Source organism: Rana temporaria, chromosome 1 (genome assembly GCF_905171775.1).
Source record: "Rana temporaria chromosome 1, aRanTem1.1, whole genome shotgun sequence".
Taxonomy (NCBI): Eukaryota; Metazoa; Chordata; class Amphibia; order Anura; family Ranidae; genus Rana; species Rana temporaria.
Window position 1 is genome coordinate 16,463,851 of NC_053489.1, and position 17,031 is coordinate 16,480,881.

The window sequence follows — 17,031 nt, forward strand, 5'->3', positions numbered from 1 at the left end:
ATACCTCTCTCTGGTCTGTCAAGTTCCTGAGTCACATCTCTTGCAACCGTTCTGTGATTTGCTGAGGGGTCTGGGTTGCTCCCTTGTTTCTTCAAGCCACTCTGGCTTCCTTTTCCAGCACAGACGGATCTGGTACCTGGCTGTGTCTAAAATTAACTGCTCTATGTTACATAACAATACTCCATTGTGGGATATTAAACACCTGGGTGAAATTCCACAGATTCCCTACCCAAAGGTCTGGATCTCAAAGGGTATATATATGATTTCACATGTCTTTCATGATGGTAGACTCAAAGTTTTTGACCAACTAAAATCAGTCACTTTTCCGAACCACATGCTGTTTAGGTACCTCCAGCTGCATCATACATTGCATGTGCAGTTTAGAGGTAATTACCCAGTTCTGTCTACTCTAGATGCCTTGGCCATGATAAGCAGTGATGAGTCCCGTAAGTTGATATCAGAATTGTAAGATATGCTAATCACCCCATCTGCATCCCAATGTGCTTACTGCCTCAAACCTAGATGGGAAGCTGAGGCAGGGGAACTTGATAATGAAGATTGGAGTGATTTGTTGGAGGATGGTAAATGAGTGTCTCCTAAAATGTCAGATAGACTTACTTAAATATACATTAGTCCTAGATCATATCTTACCCCAGAACGTATGGTTAAATTTTGTCCCTCCCCAAGCCCCAAATGTCTAATCTCCACTGGTACCTTTGGGAATTTACTCTGGCATTGTCCTCATATTCAGGGATTTTGGGCGCAAGTTGTCCAATTCCTTCATGGTCAGATGGGCTCACCAGTGACAACGAATCCTAGACAATGCTTGTTGGGTCTATTCTTGGACTCCAATATGGATAAACACACTCCTGGATTAATGTAATAAATAACAATTTATCTTACAAAAAGGTTATTTATACCAATAGGGGCTGTCAGGGCAAATAAAACAAAATCTTATGCCGCGTACACACAATCTGAATTTCCGATGAAAAAAGTCAGATGGACTATTTCAATCTCCATTGACTTGTACTTCGTAGTGGTAACTTAGACTACTACTCCCTCCATTGTATAAATTAACACTTAGGTTGTCCCCAATATATCACTGAGGCTAATTGTGATATTGCTTCTTTAATAATTTATACTGCTGATTGTGACTCTGCCTCTTGCCCGAGAGGCCCCCCTCTGTGTCAATATTATTCTTTTCTGTTATTTTTCTTATTGTGTCACATTGTGAATTGGTGCTGCTGCATAAATCAATGTCTTCAATGTGTTCTTTGCTATTGGGTTTTATGTTAATGTCTAGTATCCTTCTTATACCTATATGTTGTATTTTGTGTGGAACTCAATAAAGCTTAGTTTGTTAAAAAAAATCATGTGGTAGTGATTTAAAATACTGTGGTCCACATTCAGATCATTCCCTTTTTTGTCATATAGAATTATTATTCACAGTTAAAAGGTTTTCATTTCCTGAGTATTTTTATAAAAAGTTCCTTTAGTAACCAAAATGTCCATGAAATGGTCGGGTTGTGGGAAATGATGTCCCACAGGTGCTCAGTAATCCTCTTCTTTATGTTCTTTTATTGTGTCTATAAAGATTCATTCTTTTGTTGTAACAACTGTCCTGGCTCACCAATGTATGACCCATGCTTGCACGGAATGAAGTACATCCCATTACTGGAGGCCAAGCTGTATGATCCTGTAACACTGAAGGCTCCTTTTGTTTGTGTGACAATGTTTAATACATTTATGTGGCTGCATAGTTTGCAACATTTGCAGCACTTGTTGTTGGTTTTGTTCCCTTACTTGATTCCCGGTCCTCAGAATGAAGCTTCCCGCTGATTAATTGATGTCTGAGGTTGGGTGGTTGCCTGAAGGTCAGCACTGGGGGTTGTTGGAATATTCCTTTCAGGGTTCTGTCCTCTGTTATGATGGGTTCCATCTATTTCATTATCTTTCTCATCCCTTCTAGTGCCGGATTGTATGTGATTACTAGAGGTACACGGCTATTTGTTTTCTTCTCTTTGTATTGTAGGAGATTTTCTCTTTGGGTTTCTAAGGCAGCGTTTATACTGTACTGATAGTTTTGTTGGTGTAACTTTTCTAATGAAAGGATTCTGCTAGTACTCCTAGATGTCTATTTCTGTCTTCTGGATCAGAACATATTCTGTGGTATCCAGACTAATGAAGGGCCACCTTTCATTAATGGTCCATGTGTTTCCACCAAGGTATGCATTCTACATCATTGTATACATCAGAAGTTTGGATTACTTATACTATTATATCTGGAGTTTTGCTCTTGAATAGATCATATCCTTCTATATTATCTCAGGTCCCAAGAGGTCAATGCTCCGAGGAATGTCTTCCGGGGTTCAGAAAATCTGTATGAGAAGGATATCACCCATGTTGTTATAATTGTGCTCTGTGTTCAGAAGGAGAAATATCAAACCAATCTGGTAAGATTTATGTTAATTTAAGTACATATATGTATAAATTCTGATATTAAATTAGAAACTAAAAACGTTTAACCACTAGCTGACCAGCCGGGGTCATTATACGGCGGCAGGTTGGCTCTCCTGTGCTAATCTTTGTAGCTGTACATTGGCTTGTGCAGGAGCGTGCCCGCGGGTTGGGTGGACTCGGTGTCTGACAGCGACCTGCGATCGCCTAGTACAAAGGCAGATTGGGGATCTGCCTTTGTAAACAGGGCGGATCCCCATTCTGATAGGAGACATGACAGAGATCTACTGTTCCCAGTGATCAAGAACAGTGATCGGGAACATTGATCTCTGTCATGTCCCTGGAAGTCCATCCACTACAATTAGAACACAAGAAAAGAATGAAAAATACAGTTAACCCTTTGAGTAACCCCTACTGTTAACCCCTTCCCTGCCAGTGTAATTTTTACATTGATCAGTGCATTTTTATAGCACTGATCAATGTAATACTGTCACTGGTCTTCAAATTCGGGGACAAATTTGGGGACAAATTTGTCCATAGCAATGTCACAGTCCCACTAAAAATTGCAGATTGTTGCCATTACCAGTAAAAACATTTAAAAAATAACAGTCTCTAAATCGACCCCATAGTTTGTAGGCGCAATATGTTTTGCACAAACCAATCAATATACGCCTATTGCATATTTTTTTTACCAAAACTATGTAGAAGAATTTAAATTGGCCTAAACTGTAATATTTTTTTAGATATATATTTGAATATGTATTATAGCAAAAAGTAAAAAAACAATTTTTCAAAATTGTCATTCTTTGTTTATAGCGCAAAAAATAAAAACCGCAGAGGTGATCAAATACCACCTAAAGAAAGCTCTATTTGTGGGAAAAAAGGACATATGATTACTAAAGAGTAATAGTCTGGAAAATGATTACACTGAAGAGGCTAAAACTGTCAAATAGTTGCATTCTCGGTATACCGTGCCTAATGTTATTTTCACTTCTTTTTACTCTACAGACAGTGAACTCTGCAAGAAGTGTCCTGAAAATGAATGGCCTAACAAAGCTAAAACTATTTGTAGTGACAAGGTCAATGAGTATTTATCATACGAGGAGGATATTCTAGTTTTATTTTTTTCTATAACTTCAGTCATATTTGCTACAACATCTCTCCTTATACTTGGACTATTTGTTTGGTTTCGGAGCACTCCCATAGTCAGAGCCAATAACCGGAACCTCAGCTTCATTCTGCTCCTCTCCCTCATACTGAGCTTCCTTTCTGTATTCCTGTTCCTTGGCCGTCCTGTGGATATTACCTGTATGCTGCAACAAGTCACTTTTGGAGTTACCTTAACCATCTCAGCATCTTCTATCCTCGCCAAAACCATCATGGTCTTCATTGCTTTTAAAGCCACCAGACCTGGAAGCTCCTGTAGAAAATGGGTGGGAGTCAAACTTCCCAATACAGTCATGTTATTCTGCTCATCCATTCAGGTTATGAATTGCATTCTCTGGTTGTCCATCTCGCCACCATTTCAGGAGTATGACATGGACTCCTATCCTGGGAAGATCCTCATTCAGTGTAATGAAGGGTCAGTTATCGGCTTCTACTCTATGTTGGGTTATATGGGGTTTCTGGCAGCTGTGAGTTTTCTTCTGGCTTTCATGGTGAGGACGTTACCAAACAGTTTTAATGATGCCAAGTACATCACCTTCAGCATGCTGGTGTTCTGCAGTGTCTGGATTGCCATGATCCCGGCCTATCTGAGCACCAGAGGGAAATACATGGTGGCTGTGGAGATATTTGCCATACTGACCTCCAGTGCTGGAATATTATTGTGTATGTTTTCTCCAAAACTCTACATTTTACTTTTCAAACCTGAACTGAATACAAGAGGGACAATGCTGGGGAAGAGAATGATGTAAATGTAACACATTGATTCAATGTATAATGCTGTAGATCAGATTAAACAAATTCAGTCATATTGTTACCATCATCATCATTATGAATGACATCATCATCAGAATTATGATTTTTGGGGACATTGACTGCCTTCTGTCTGCCTATTGTACATAAGTGGGTGGAAGGTGGATGTCACAGGATTGGATGATATTTTAGAGCTTAATTTTTTTCTTGCTCATACACGCCCCCCAGCATGCACAAGCAAAGTACTGTCACTGCATTGTCCATTGGACAAATAAAATACCCTGACCAATCAAAGCATCACACAATGTTACCAACACCTGAAGATATCAGCTTGCCCCCACTTTGCGTTCACACACTGATTGGAGAGTGACAGAAAAGAAAGATTCCAGATCACCAGCCAGTACAAGTGGAATCCAGTACCAGCAATACCAGAAACAGCTTCAGTCTTCCTTCTATTTTCATTCATCCCTCTACAGCACAGATATCAAACACAAGGCCCACGGGCTGAATACGGCTCGCCAGGCCCTGACATGTTATCCTCCAACCCAGTTTTGCAGCCAAATACAAATGATAATATAAATAATATATATAAATACATTCTGCTATAAAACACATCCAATAAAAACATTTAGAAAATCAAACTTCTTTATCGATTAAGGCCAATATGCATTCTGTTACAAATTTTTGATAAATAAAATCCCAATAAGTGCATATTGATTGGTTCGCGCAAAAATGTTATAGCGTCTACAAACTATGGGTTAGACTTATGATTTTTTTTTTCACTAGTTAGCAGGATTGCAACATTGGCATTGGACAAATCTGACACTAATTGAAACTTTATGGGTACCAGTGACACCAATACAAAAAAAGGCTCTGTCACTGTACTAATGACACTGGCAGGAAAGGAGTTAACATCAGGGGTGAGCAAAGAGTTAAATGTGTTCTCTGGGAGTGCTTTTTTACTGTGTGGGGGATGGTTTAACTGTACAAAGACAGAGATCTGTGTCTCTCACAAAATCTATGTTTTCCTTACTAGCAGAACGTCAGTCTGCCTTGTTTACATAGGCAGACTGTTGTTCTGCCTCTCTTAGAATTATTGCCAGACCCACTGATTGGCTCCCACTGTGTCCAATCACAGGGGAGCAGGTCTATGGTGGGGCACACGCACCCAAGACCTAAAGACAAAATTAATGTATGTGGTTTTGCGTTTAAGGGCCACCCTGGGTTCTTAGGCAGTTACACATATCTGTTGAATGTAATTTCCTGATGAATTTGCATTTCTGAATAATATTTCTGTAAACATTTCTACTTATATCACATTGTGCTGCTGGATTCCTTCCTTGTCTCTTTCACAAAGTTAGATTCATAATTTTTCAGTGTTGATCAGTATGTAGGGTGGCCCATACCCACTTAAATCTAGTGAATGGGCTCAGGATGTTCAGAAAAGCTCCCAGTCACCTCTGTAGGTGCAGACACTGTGGAGTATTTAATCATCAATGTTTCAAGCAGAAGTAGTTTCATTCAGATCCACCTTCCATGCTTCACAGCCTGCCAGACTTCTAATCTCTAATATAAAACACAGATCAGGTACACAGGAGGAGGGGAGAGCAGAGTGCTGAGCCCTGATTAATGGCTACATTGTTTCTATTAGGAAATCAAGGTTGAATTGCTCCCTGATGTTAGATTATATTGGGACAAAAACAGAGCCCCCCCACCCCAAAGCACCCCCCATGTTGAGGGCATGTGGTCTGGTATGGTTCAGGAGGTGTGGCACTTGCTCTTTCCTGACCTGCTGGGCTGCATGCTCAGAAAGGGGCCTGGTATGTTTTTTTGGGGGACCCCACACCATTTATTTTAAAACATTTTTGTTTTTCCGGCATTTTGTTGTTTACATTTCAGCTGTCGATGGGGAAGCCCGCTGACAGCTGATGAGTCATCGGTTGTTAAGGACGAGGTGGCCGGCTTCCCATGCCCGCTGCTTAATAACCAGCTATTCTTCACACAGAATTTTAATCGGTCGATCATTTTTCAACTGTTCCGAATTGTAATTGTTCTTAAAATGTACAAAGTGAATAAACAAAATTAAATTTAATGAATTTCAACAAAATTTGTTACTATTTGTTACAATTTTATTCAGAGATTCAGATACAACCGCATCTCTGAATAACCAAAAACTTCCCAGAATTTGTATTCACACCGAAACAAATCTCACATGTGTAATGAGCACTGCTTGGTTTCCTCCAGACATAACATTTAGAATTGAGGCCAAACATTTCCATTTTGGTTTCATCAGATGAGAGAATCTCGGTCCTCACAGTCTGAGATTTCTTCAGGGGATTGTTTTGTGATCTCCAAGAGAACCTTTATGTGTTTTGCACTGAGGAGAGTCTTCCATGTAGACACTAGACATGTGCAATTCATTTATTTACACATCAAGATTCAGACAATATTTTCATTAATTGGAGATTCGGATGTCTCTGAATTTACAGATCACAATCATAACAAATGTCAACTAATAAATTATAACAAAATGAATTATACAATTTTGCAAATAAATGTTAATTTGAAATAGAAACATATTACAATAACACTGGACTACAAAGAGTAGAAATGAAATGAAAGTAGCAAATGTTACCAGAATTGTGTCCAGAATTGGCTCCAGTTTCCAAGATACAACTTCAGGTCAAAATTGCATCAAAATAATTCTAAATTATGAGGGGGATGTGCGATTATACACCATGGGGTAAAAGACGCAGTGCGGAGGGAATGTTTGGATATTTATTTTTTAAGATCCCTTTTACAATTAGGGGAACCATGAAAAAATATCAGTCACTACTATGATTGGTGGGTTCCTCCACACCATTGGGACTGGGAAAGACATGGAGGGCCAGATTCAGGTACCTGCGCTGCGGAGTAACGTATCTCATTTACGTTACACCACCGCAAGTTTTCAGCCCAAGTGCTTGATTCACAAAGCACTTGCCTGTAAACTTGCGGTGGTGTAACGTAAATGCGTTTGGCGCAAGCCCACCTAATTCAAATGGGGCGTGTACCATTTAAATTAGGCGCGTTCCCACGCCGAATGTTCTGTGCACGCCCTGATGTGTTTTTTGAACGGCGACGTGCGTTACGTCCTTTCGTATTCCCGGACGTCTTACGCAAAAAAAAAATTGAAATTTGACGCGGGAACAACGGCCATACTTTAACATGGCTGGTCTAAATCTAAGCCATGAAACAGCAGCCGTAAGTTTGCGACAGGAAAAGCCAACTAGCGACGACATAAGAGAATGCGACGAACGCGCGTACCTTTGTGGATCGCCGTAAACAGCTAATTTGCATACCCGATGCAGAAAACGACGCAAACTCCACCCAGTGGGCGCCGGAGTATTACACCTACGATCCGAAGGCGTACGTAGCCGTACGCCTGTCGGATCGAAGCCTAAAGCCGTCGTAACTTGGATTTAAACGACGCGGCAAATTTGAAAATACACCGGAGTATCAGTAGATATGCCGGCGTATTACAACTGTGAATCTGCCCCGGAATTTTCTTTTCTTTTAGCCAAGGACTCAGATAAGTTGCACATGTATTGCAACAACAATGAGGGGCCCGACTCTTGTCCTGATCCCCTATTTTGCATCCAAAATAAAGGTGTTATGTCTTTTTTAGCACTGCTGTCACTTTTTGGGGTGCAAATGTAACATTCCACAAATGTATCAGAAGTTATCTGTGTTGTTTACACAGTTTGGAGGCATCTTGTCTAGACATGTGCTCTGCCGGAAAATCTGTTTGTTTTAGTTTTGGTTTTCAGATCGTTATGATCGCAATTCATAAATTCCAAAATTAGTAAATTCATAAATTCAAAAATTTGAAAATCTGAAAATCCAAAAATAAGAAAGAAAATCAGAAAATTCAAAAGAATAACTAACTACTAATAACTAATATTAAATTATAGATATTGAAATTTCCTTTCAAATCTGGCTGTTAGTGAACAGAACAAATAAAAATGTATCCAATAAATGCTGCATCTAAACAAATGGAACAGAACAATTTAATAATAACTAATAATAAAAAGTTATTATTATTATTATTATTATTATTATTATTAATTTGTCCTGTTATTTTTGTTTAGATGCGGCATTCGTTGTTTCGGATAATTTGTAACTTCAGATAAATTTGTATTTGTTGCGTTCACTAACTGCCAAATTTGAAAGGAAATTCCAATACCTATAATTGAATAGTTAGTAATAGCTAAGGGCTAGATTCACAGAAAAAGTACGCCGGAGTATCTGCTGATACTCCGGCGTACTTTTAAATTTGCAGCGGCGTATCTTTATTTGTAATTCACAAACAAAGATACGACGGCTTTTGGCAAAGATCCGACAGGCGTAAGGCTTCATACGCCTTTGGATCCTAGGTGTAATTTTCCGGCGGCCGCTGGGTAGAGTTTGCGTCGTTTTCCAGCGGCGTGTATGCAAATTAGCTGATTACGACGATCCACGAAGATACGCGCGTTCGTCGCAATCTCTTACGTCGTCGCTAGTCGTTTTTTCCCGTCGCAAACTTAGGCCTGCTTTTTCATGGCTTACATTTAGAACAGCCATGGGAAAGTATGGCCGTCGTTCCCGCGTCGAATTTCAATTTTTTTTTTGCGTAAGACGTCCGGGAATACGAAACGACGTAACGCACGTCGCCGTTCAAAAAATACGTTGGGGCGCGGTAATTTCGCGCAAAGCACGTCGGGAAATTTTCACACGGAGCATGCGCAGAACGTTCGGCGCAGGAACGCGCCTAATTTAAATGGTACATGCCCCATTTGAATTAGGCCGGCTTGCGCCGGACGGCTTTACGCTACGCCGCTGCAAGTTTACACATAAGTGATTTGTGATTCAGGCACTTACGACAAAAACTTGCAACGGCGTAACGTAAAGGGGATACGTTACGCCGCCGTAATTATTTGTGAATCTGGCCCTAAGTTATTATTAATTAGTTATTATTTTATATTTTCTAATTTTGGGGTTTTCGGATTTCAAATTTCAAACTACCGAATTTCCGAGTTTTCGATTTTACCAATTTATCAATTTTTTAATTTTAGAAATTCTTGATTTTCCAAATTTATGAATTTTCAAACATTCAAATTTACGAATATTCAGGAAAATGTGTTAAATGGGTTTTCATTCATTTTGGATATTTCTGGATTAACGCATTTCTCTAAATTTGTTAAAAAAAAACAATTTGCACATGTCTAATTTTGTCTTCTGAGGGAAAATATCACACAATTGTCCCTTGGAAATGTTCGGCAATGACACTTTCACAAGTCACCAGATGTAACTGTATGAGGCGTAGATCTGACCAAGACAAATGTACCTTGTAATAAAAGAAGAATAAATTACAGTCAGGTAATAATCTTTAGTGTCACAGTGAAGATACATTTATACTTCCATGTGGTGCCATTTTCATTGTTCTCCGTACTTTGTGGAGAAGTTACGAGACATCATGACCATCAGACTCCTCCCCCTTGTAGGGAAATATACTCCTCTGTGTATAAATCTTTATTGTGAAATATCTGGAAAACTTTAGCCAACCAGCACCTTTATCATCTGTTTTCTAATTCATCTAATCACAATATGTAAGAATTATCACATTTAATCTCAGAGGGTGATAATTTCCCAAAATATGTAGAGGTTTAAAAGAAAAATTACGATTACTACTTGGGCTGCTTTATAGAATAGAATAGAAAATAATAGGGTAACGCTGAATAAAATATAATATATTATAAACGAATAGAATAAAACTGGATGAGATAGAATATAAAAGAATTGATAAGAACAGAATAGAACAGAATAAAAAAGAATAAAACCGAATAGAATGGAAAATAAAATAATAGAATAGAATATGATAAGAGAGGATACAATAGAATTAAACATATTTAAGGAAATACATCTAATATAAAAGAATGTCAATATTTGAATTTCAAATTTCAAATATAATTTAATTAAATAAAAAGAACCATCTTCTGAAAATCAAAATTTGAATAATTTAAAATAGAATGGAGTAGAACAAAATAGAAAGAATATAGCCATCTTCCCAAATTGCAATTTTGAATAGAATAGAATAAAATAAAATTTCAAGTTAGAATAGAATGTAATAAAATAGAAAGAATATTGCTGTTGTCCGAAATTAAAATATTGAAATTTGAATCTTGAATAGAATAAAATAGAAAGGCTCTGACATCTTTTAAAGTTTAAAATTCGAATTTAGAATAAAATCGAATGAATATAATCATCTTTCAAAAATCATTTTATTTCTACTGTGTTCTATTCTATTTCATTTAATTTGAATTTGAATTTTTTTCACTCTGAGACATAATCAATTTTGCGTTCAAATGCAATTTGACTTTTAAAAGATGGTTATAGTATTCTATTTTATTCTAAGTTCAAATTTTAAACTTTAAAGATGTCAGAGCCCTTCTATTGTATTCTATTTTATTCAAAATTAAAATTTCAACATTTTCATTTCAGACAACAGTTATATTCTATTCTTTTTTATTCCATTCTAAAGTTGAAATTTTAATTTCAAAATTCAATTTTCGAAAGTTGTCTATATGTTTTTTCTATTCAATTCCATGTGAAATTAGCTATACTTTTTCTCTTGTATTCTATTATATTATATGAAAATTCTAAATTTTTATTTCAAAATTACATTTTCAAAGTCAGCTATTTATGTTTTCTATTTTATTTATTTATATTTGAATTTAAAATTTCAGAAGATGTCTTTATTCTTTCTATTCTATTCTATTATGTTTGGAATTTAAAATGTACATTTTTTTATTTTAATTTTACAGGACGGATATATGCTTTCTTTTTTATTCAAGATTCAAATTTTGGATGGCAGTTATGTTTTTTCTATTTTATTTCTATTTATTTCTTTGTTATTCTATGCAAAATTTTAACATTTCAATTTCAGAAGGGTGCCATAGTCTTTATATTTTATTCTATGTTATGCTATTATTTTCTATTCAACATTTGAATTTTGAAAGATGGCTGTATTCTTTCAAAATTCAAATTTCAAAATTTAAATTTCTGAAGACAGCTTTATTATTTCTATTTAACCTTGTTTTATTATATTCAAATTTTGAAGATAACATTTCACATGATGGCTTTCTATTTTATTATATTCTATTCTTTTGTATTCAAAATTCAAATTCTGAAATTTTAAATTTGAATGTTAAAAGACAGATATATATTTTCCTTTTTTTATTATTCTATTTGAAATACACTTTTGGAAACTAGCTACATTCTTTCTACTTTATTATTTTCTATTCAAAATTTTTACTTCAAAATTCTTATTTTGAAAGTTTGTTATGTATTTTATTTTATTCTATTTAAAAATAGAATTTAAGAAGATGGCTATTTTCCTTCTTTTTTACTTTATTCTATTTAATTCAAACTTTGAAATTCAAAATAAATTTTTTGGATGAAAGATATATTCTTCCTATATTATTCTATTCTATCCTAAGTTTGAAATAAATTTTTTTGGAAGATGGCTATATTATTTCTATATTATTCTATTTGTTTCTATTCAAAATTCATATTTCAAAATTACAATTTTCAAACATAGATATATATTTTTATATTTTATTTTATTGTATTTGAAATACACATTTTGGCTATATTCTTTATAGTTTATTTTATTCTATTGTTTTCAAATTTCAAATTTGGCAAGATGGCTATATTATTTATATTTTATTCAACTCCATTCTGTTTTAATCTATTCAACTTTTGATTTTTAGAAGACAGCTATATTCTTTTTATTTCTATTTTAGTAAATTCTTTCAAAATTAGAATTTTGATATTTCAAATAGATTTTGAATGACAGCTATATTCTTTTTATTTCATTCTATTCTATTCTATTCAAAATTTAAAATACAAATTTTGAACTTCAAATTTGGGAATTTGGTTATAGATTTTATTCTATGCTATTGTATTTAAAATTTAGGATTTTAGAAAGTGACTTTCTATTCCATTGTATTCCATTGTATTCAACATTTGAAATTCATCTCAAACTTTGAACTTCAGAAGAATGCTATATTCTTTTTATTTTATTAAATGATATTCTTTTCTATTCTATTTGTTTCTGTTCAAAATTAGCATTTCAGAAGTGGGCTATATGCTTTATATTTTATTCTGTTCTATTTTATTCAAAATTTGAAATTCAAATTTCAGAAAACAGCTAGATTCTTTCTATTTTAGCCTATTCTATTATTTTCTTTTTAAAAATCAATTTTTGAAATTTAAATTAGAATTTTGGAAGACATATTTTTATTCTATTTTTTAAATTCTATATGAAATGCTAATTTTGGAAACCATCTACATTATTTCTATTTTATTCTATTCTATTCTATTCTATTCTGTTTTATTATATTCAAAAATTTGTAAATTCAAATCGTGAAAATCACCTATATATTTTTATATTTTATTTTATTCTATTTGAAATTTGAATTTCGGAAGAAGGCCATATTCTGTTGATTCTATTCAAAATCTGATTTTATAAATTATATTTTTGGAAGTTGGCTATATGTTTTCTCTTTTACTCTATTCTATTCAATTCAAAATCCAAACTTTGAAATTCAAAATTCAAATTTTGAACGAAAGCTATATTATTTCTATTTTATTCTGGTCAATTATTTTTTACATTTGAAATTCAAAATTCGGAAGATGGTTATATTCTTTCTATGTTATTCAGTTCTATTATTTACTATTCAAAATTCATATTTCAAAATGTGAATTTTTGAAGACAGCTTGTATTTATAATTTTATAATTGAAATATAAATTTAAGAAAATGGCTATATATTCTGTTTATTTTTCTATGCTATACAAAATTCTACTTTGGGAAGATGGCTGTATTCTTTCTATTTTGTTCTACTCGATTCTATTTGAATCTATTCAAATTTAGATTTTCGGAGAACGGCTATATTCTGTCTATATGATTAAATTATATTCTAAATTTGAAATTAAAATATTGGAAGACAGTTATGTTCTTTTATTGTATTGTATTGTATTCTATTCTTAACTAGTGTCTTTTATTTTCGATTCTAATCAGTTTTTTTTATTTTTTTATTTTCTATTATATTCTTTTTATGCAATTCTTTTATATTCTATTTGATTCTTTAAATACATTCTATGGGCCAGATTCACAAAAGAGATACAATGGCGTATCTCCTGATACGCCGTCGTATCTCTGGGATCCGCCCGTCGTAACTATGCGGCTGATTCATAGAATCAGTTACGCATAGATAGCCCTAAGATCTGACAGGTGTAATTGACTTACACTGTCGGATCTTAAATAGATGGATTATAGGGTGATGGCGCTGCTTATGCTTGTTATATAGGTGTATACACTATGTTGTGTGTATAATAAAATATTACATTTGTAGGGGAGCTCCAATTACTAGGAGAGACCAATGGAAGTGGGTCTCCTAGACCTGCGTATCGTTTATCCAAACGTCCAGGTGCTACCCCCTATTATTGCTTATAATCAACACTGGTGACCCAATGATCTGTTGGTTTTTCCAGTGGAGTTGATAACCGTGTTCCAAAGGAGTGTATGGACAGCCAGTAGATTATATTTCAATCCTATGTACCTATATCTGCTTCAGATAGATGTATCCTAAAAAGGTGTCTCAGGTGATTCCTAAGTGTAACCTCAAAGTGATAATGTGTGCTAAGGTGCACAAATCCAGTGTTCCGTGAAAACCAAGTTAAAAAATATATATATAAAGCACTAAAGATATAATTATGAAGTGTCCCCTAGGACACTAAGTGTGATATTCAGGGTTAGCACCCTAAAATAACTGTGAATATAGGGTGATAAACAAACTTTGTATGAATTTAGTGCCTTTTCCAGGACACTGTGCCAGCAAAAAGTAAAATATTATTGCTGTGGGCCTGGGTGTAGATTAACTACATCAAGCGTATTGATGAAAGTGTAAAGAAAAAATAATAAAAAGTTACACTGCAAAGTGATATGGACCACCGACAATAAATGTCAGATCTGGAACCAAAACATTAAATAAAACAAGGCAACAATTAGTTGTGATTATATACCATCCCTCGATAGGGTGCACAGAGGAGAATGTTACAAATTAATATATAAGTTTGCAGTTGTTTGAGATTGAAAAAAACAGCAACAGTGATAAGTGAACATGTGAGGAGTGAAGTTGAACGTCCAGGCTCAATTATATAAAATAAACAGACAACCCTCAGTGGGTAAAGGCACTTAATTGCTAGAAAGATCTCTCGATTGAACGTGAACTCAAAGACCAAACATAAGTTCAGTTTGGAAACAATGTATCACTGGTGACAAAGTGCATATTAAAGAAAAAAACTGTCGGATCTTAGGATGCAATTCTATGCCGGCCGCTAGGTGGCGAGGCCATTGCGGTCGGTGTAGAATATGCAAATGACTAGTTACGGCGATCCACGAACGTCCACGTTACCCGTCGCTCTAACTTTACGTCGTTTCCGTCGAGATACGCATCGTAAAATTAGGGCTGAGCCCTAGTTGTTCTAAGCCATGTTAAGTATGGCCGTGGTTCCCGCGTCGAAATTTTTAAAATCACGTTGTTTGCATAAGTCGTCCGTGAATGGCGCTGGTAATTTTCCCGACGGAGCATGCGCAGTATGTTCGGCGCAGGAACGCGCCTAATTTAAATGGTGCCCGCCCCATTTGAATTAGGCAGGCTTGCGCCAAGCGAATTTACGTTACACCGCTGCAAGTTTACAGGTAAGAGCTTTGTGAATCAGGCACTTACGCTGTAAACCTGCGGCGGTGTAACGTAAATGGGATACGTTACGCTGCCGTGGAGCAACGTAAATGTATCTGAATCTGGCCCTATATTATCATATTATATTCTATTATTTTATTGTTTATTCTATTTGGTTTTATTATTATTTATTCTGTTCGATTCTGTTCTTTTCTATTATTATCTATTCTATTTTATCCAGTTTTATTCTAGTCTATTCTTTTATAATATATTATATTTCATTCAGCTTAACAATATTATTTTCTATTCTATTCTATAAAGCAGCCCAAGTAGGAATCATCATCATTAATTATTACATTGGTCTACATATTTTGGGTAAATGATCACCCTCTGAGATGAAATGTGATAATTCTTACATATTGTGATTAGATGAATTAGAAAACAGATGATAAAGGTGCTGGTTGGCTAAAGTTTTCCAGATATTTCACAATAAATATTTATACACAGAGGAGTATATTTCCCTACAAGGGGGAGGAGTCTGATGGTCATGATGTCTCGTAACTTCTCCACAAAGTACGGAGAACAATGAAAATGGCACCACATGGAAGTATAAATGTATCTTCACTGTGACACTAAAGATTATTACCTGACTGTAATTTATTCTTCTTTTATTACAAGGTACATTTGTCTTGGTCAGATCTACACCTCATACAGTTACATCTGGTGACTTGTGAAAGTGTCATTGCCGAACATTTCCAAGGGACAGTTGTGTGATATTTTCCCTCAGAAGACAATTTCGAGAAATTTGTTAATCCGGAAATATCCAAACAAATAAAAACACATTTAACATTTTTTTTCAGAATATTGGTAAATATGAATGTTTGAAAAATCAGAAGCCAAAATTAGACTTGTGCAATTTGTTTTGATCCAAATTTGTTCTTTAACAAATTTTGAGAAATGTGTTAATCCGAAAATATCCAAATGAATGAAAACCCATTTAACAATGTTTTCTGAATATTTGGAAACTTGAAAATGAATAAAATCATAAACTACACCGCCGTACCTTACCTGGCAGAATTTCGAATCCACAACGATTTTGTGCCGTAAGTTACGGCGGAGTAGTGTATTTCTGGCGGCGGAATTCAAATCAGCGATCAGGGGGCGGGTTTTATTTAAATGAAGCGCGTCCCCACGCCGAATGAACTGCGCATGCATCGTCCAGAAATTTCCTGCCGTGCTTTGCACGAAATGACGTCGCAACAACGTCATTTTTTGAACTTAGACGTGAGTTACGTCCATCTCTATTCACGGACGACTTACGCAAAAATGTTTTTTTTCAAATTTTGACGGCCATACTTAACATGGCAAGTCTATCTATACGCCACAAAATACCAGCTTTAACTATACGCCGGAAAAAGCCGACTACTGACGACGTTAGAAAATGCGACGGCCGCATTTCGTAAATCGCTAATTTGCATACCCAACGTGGAAAACGACGCAAACTCCACCCAGCGGGTGCTGAAATATTGCATCTAAGATCCGAAGGCGTACGAAGCTGTACACCTGTCGGATCTTACCCAGATGCCGTCGTATCTTGGTTTGAGGATTCAAACTAAAGATACGACGCAGGAAATTTGAAAGTACGCCGCTGTATCAGTAGATACGCCGGCGTACTTGCTCTGAGAATCTGGCCCTTAGTTATTCTTTCAAATTTTTGAAAATCTTTTCGTATTTTCAAATTTTCAAATTTTCAAATTTTCACATTTTCAAATTTTCAAATTTTAAAACTTACAAATGTTTGAACTTACAAATTTATGAATTTTCAAAATCACAAATTTACAAATTGTGATTATAACGATTGACCCAGAAATACAAATTTATAGAATGAAAAGA

At 35.2% G+C, this 17,031-nt stretch overlaps 1 protein-coding gene across 1 annotated transcript; it reads left to right on the top strand.

Moving 5' to 3' along the window:
* The first annotated feature begins 2,208 nt into the window (after positions 1–2,208).
* On the top strand, positions 2,209–4,430 carry LOC120924785 (vomeronasal type-2 receptor 26-like). Its single transcript, XM_040335801.1, has 2 exons — positions 2,209–2,453; positions 3,466–4,430. The coding sequence occupies exon 2, from the start codon at positions 3,768–3,770 to the stop codon at positions 4,371–4,373; it is 606 nt and encodes a 201-aa protein (XP_040191735.1). The 5' UTR covers positions 2,209–2,453; positions 3,466–3,767; the 3' UTR covers positions 4,374–4,430.
* Positions 4,431–17,031: the final 12,601 nt, after the last annotated feature.

What these genes read in the sequence shown, in the direction of transcription:
- LOC120924785 (XM_040335801.1), top strand. Translation starts at nt 3,768, where the DNA reads ATGCTGCAACAAGTCACTTTTGGAGTTACCTTAACCATCTCAGCATCT.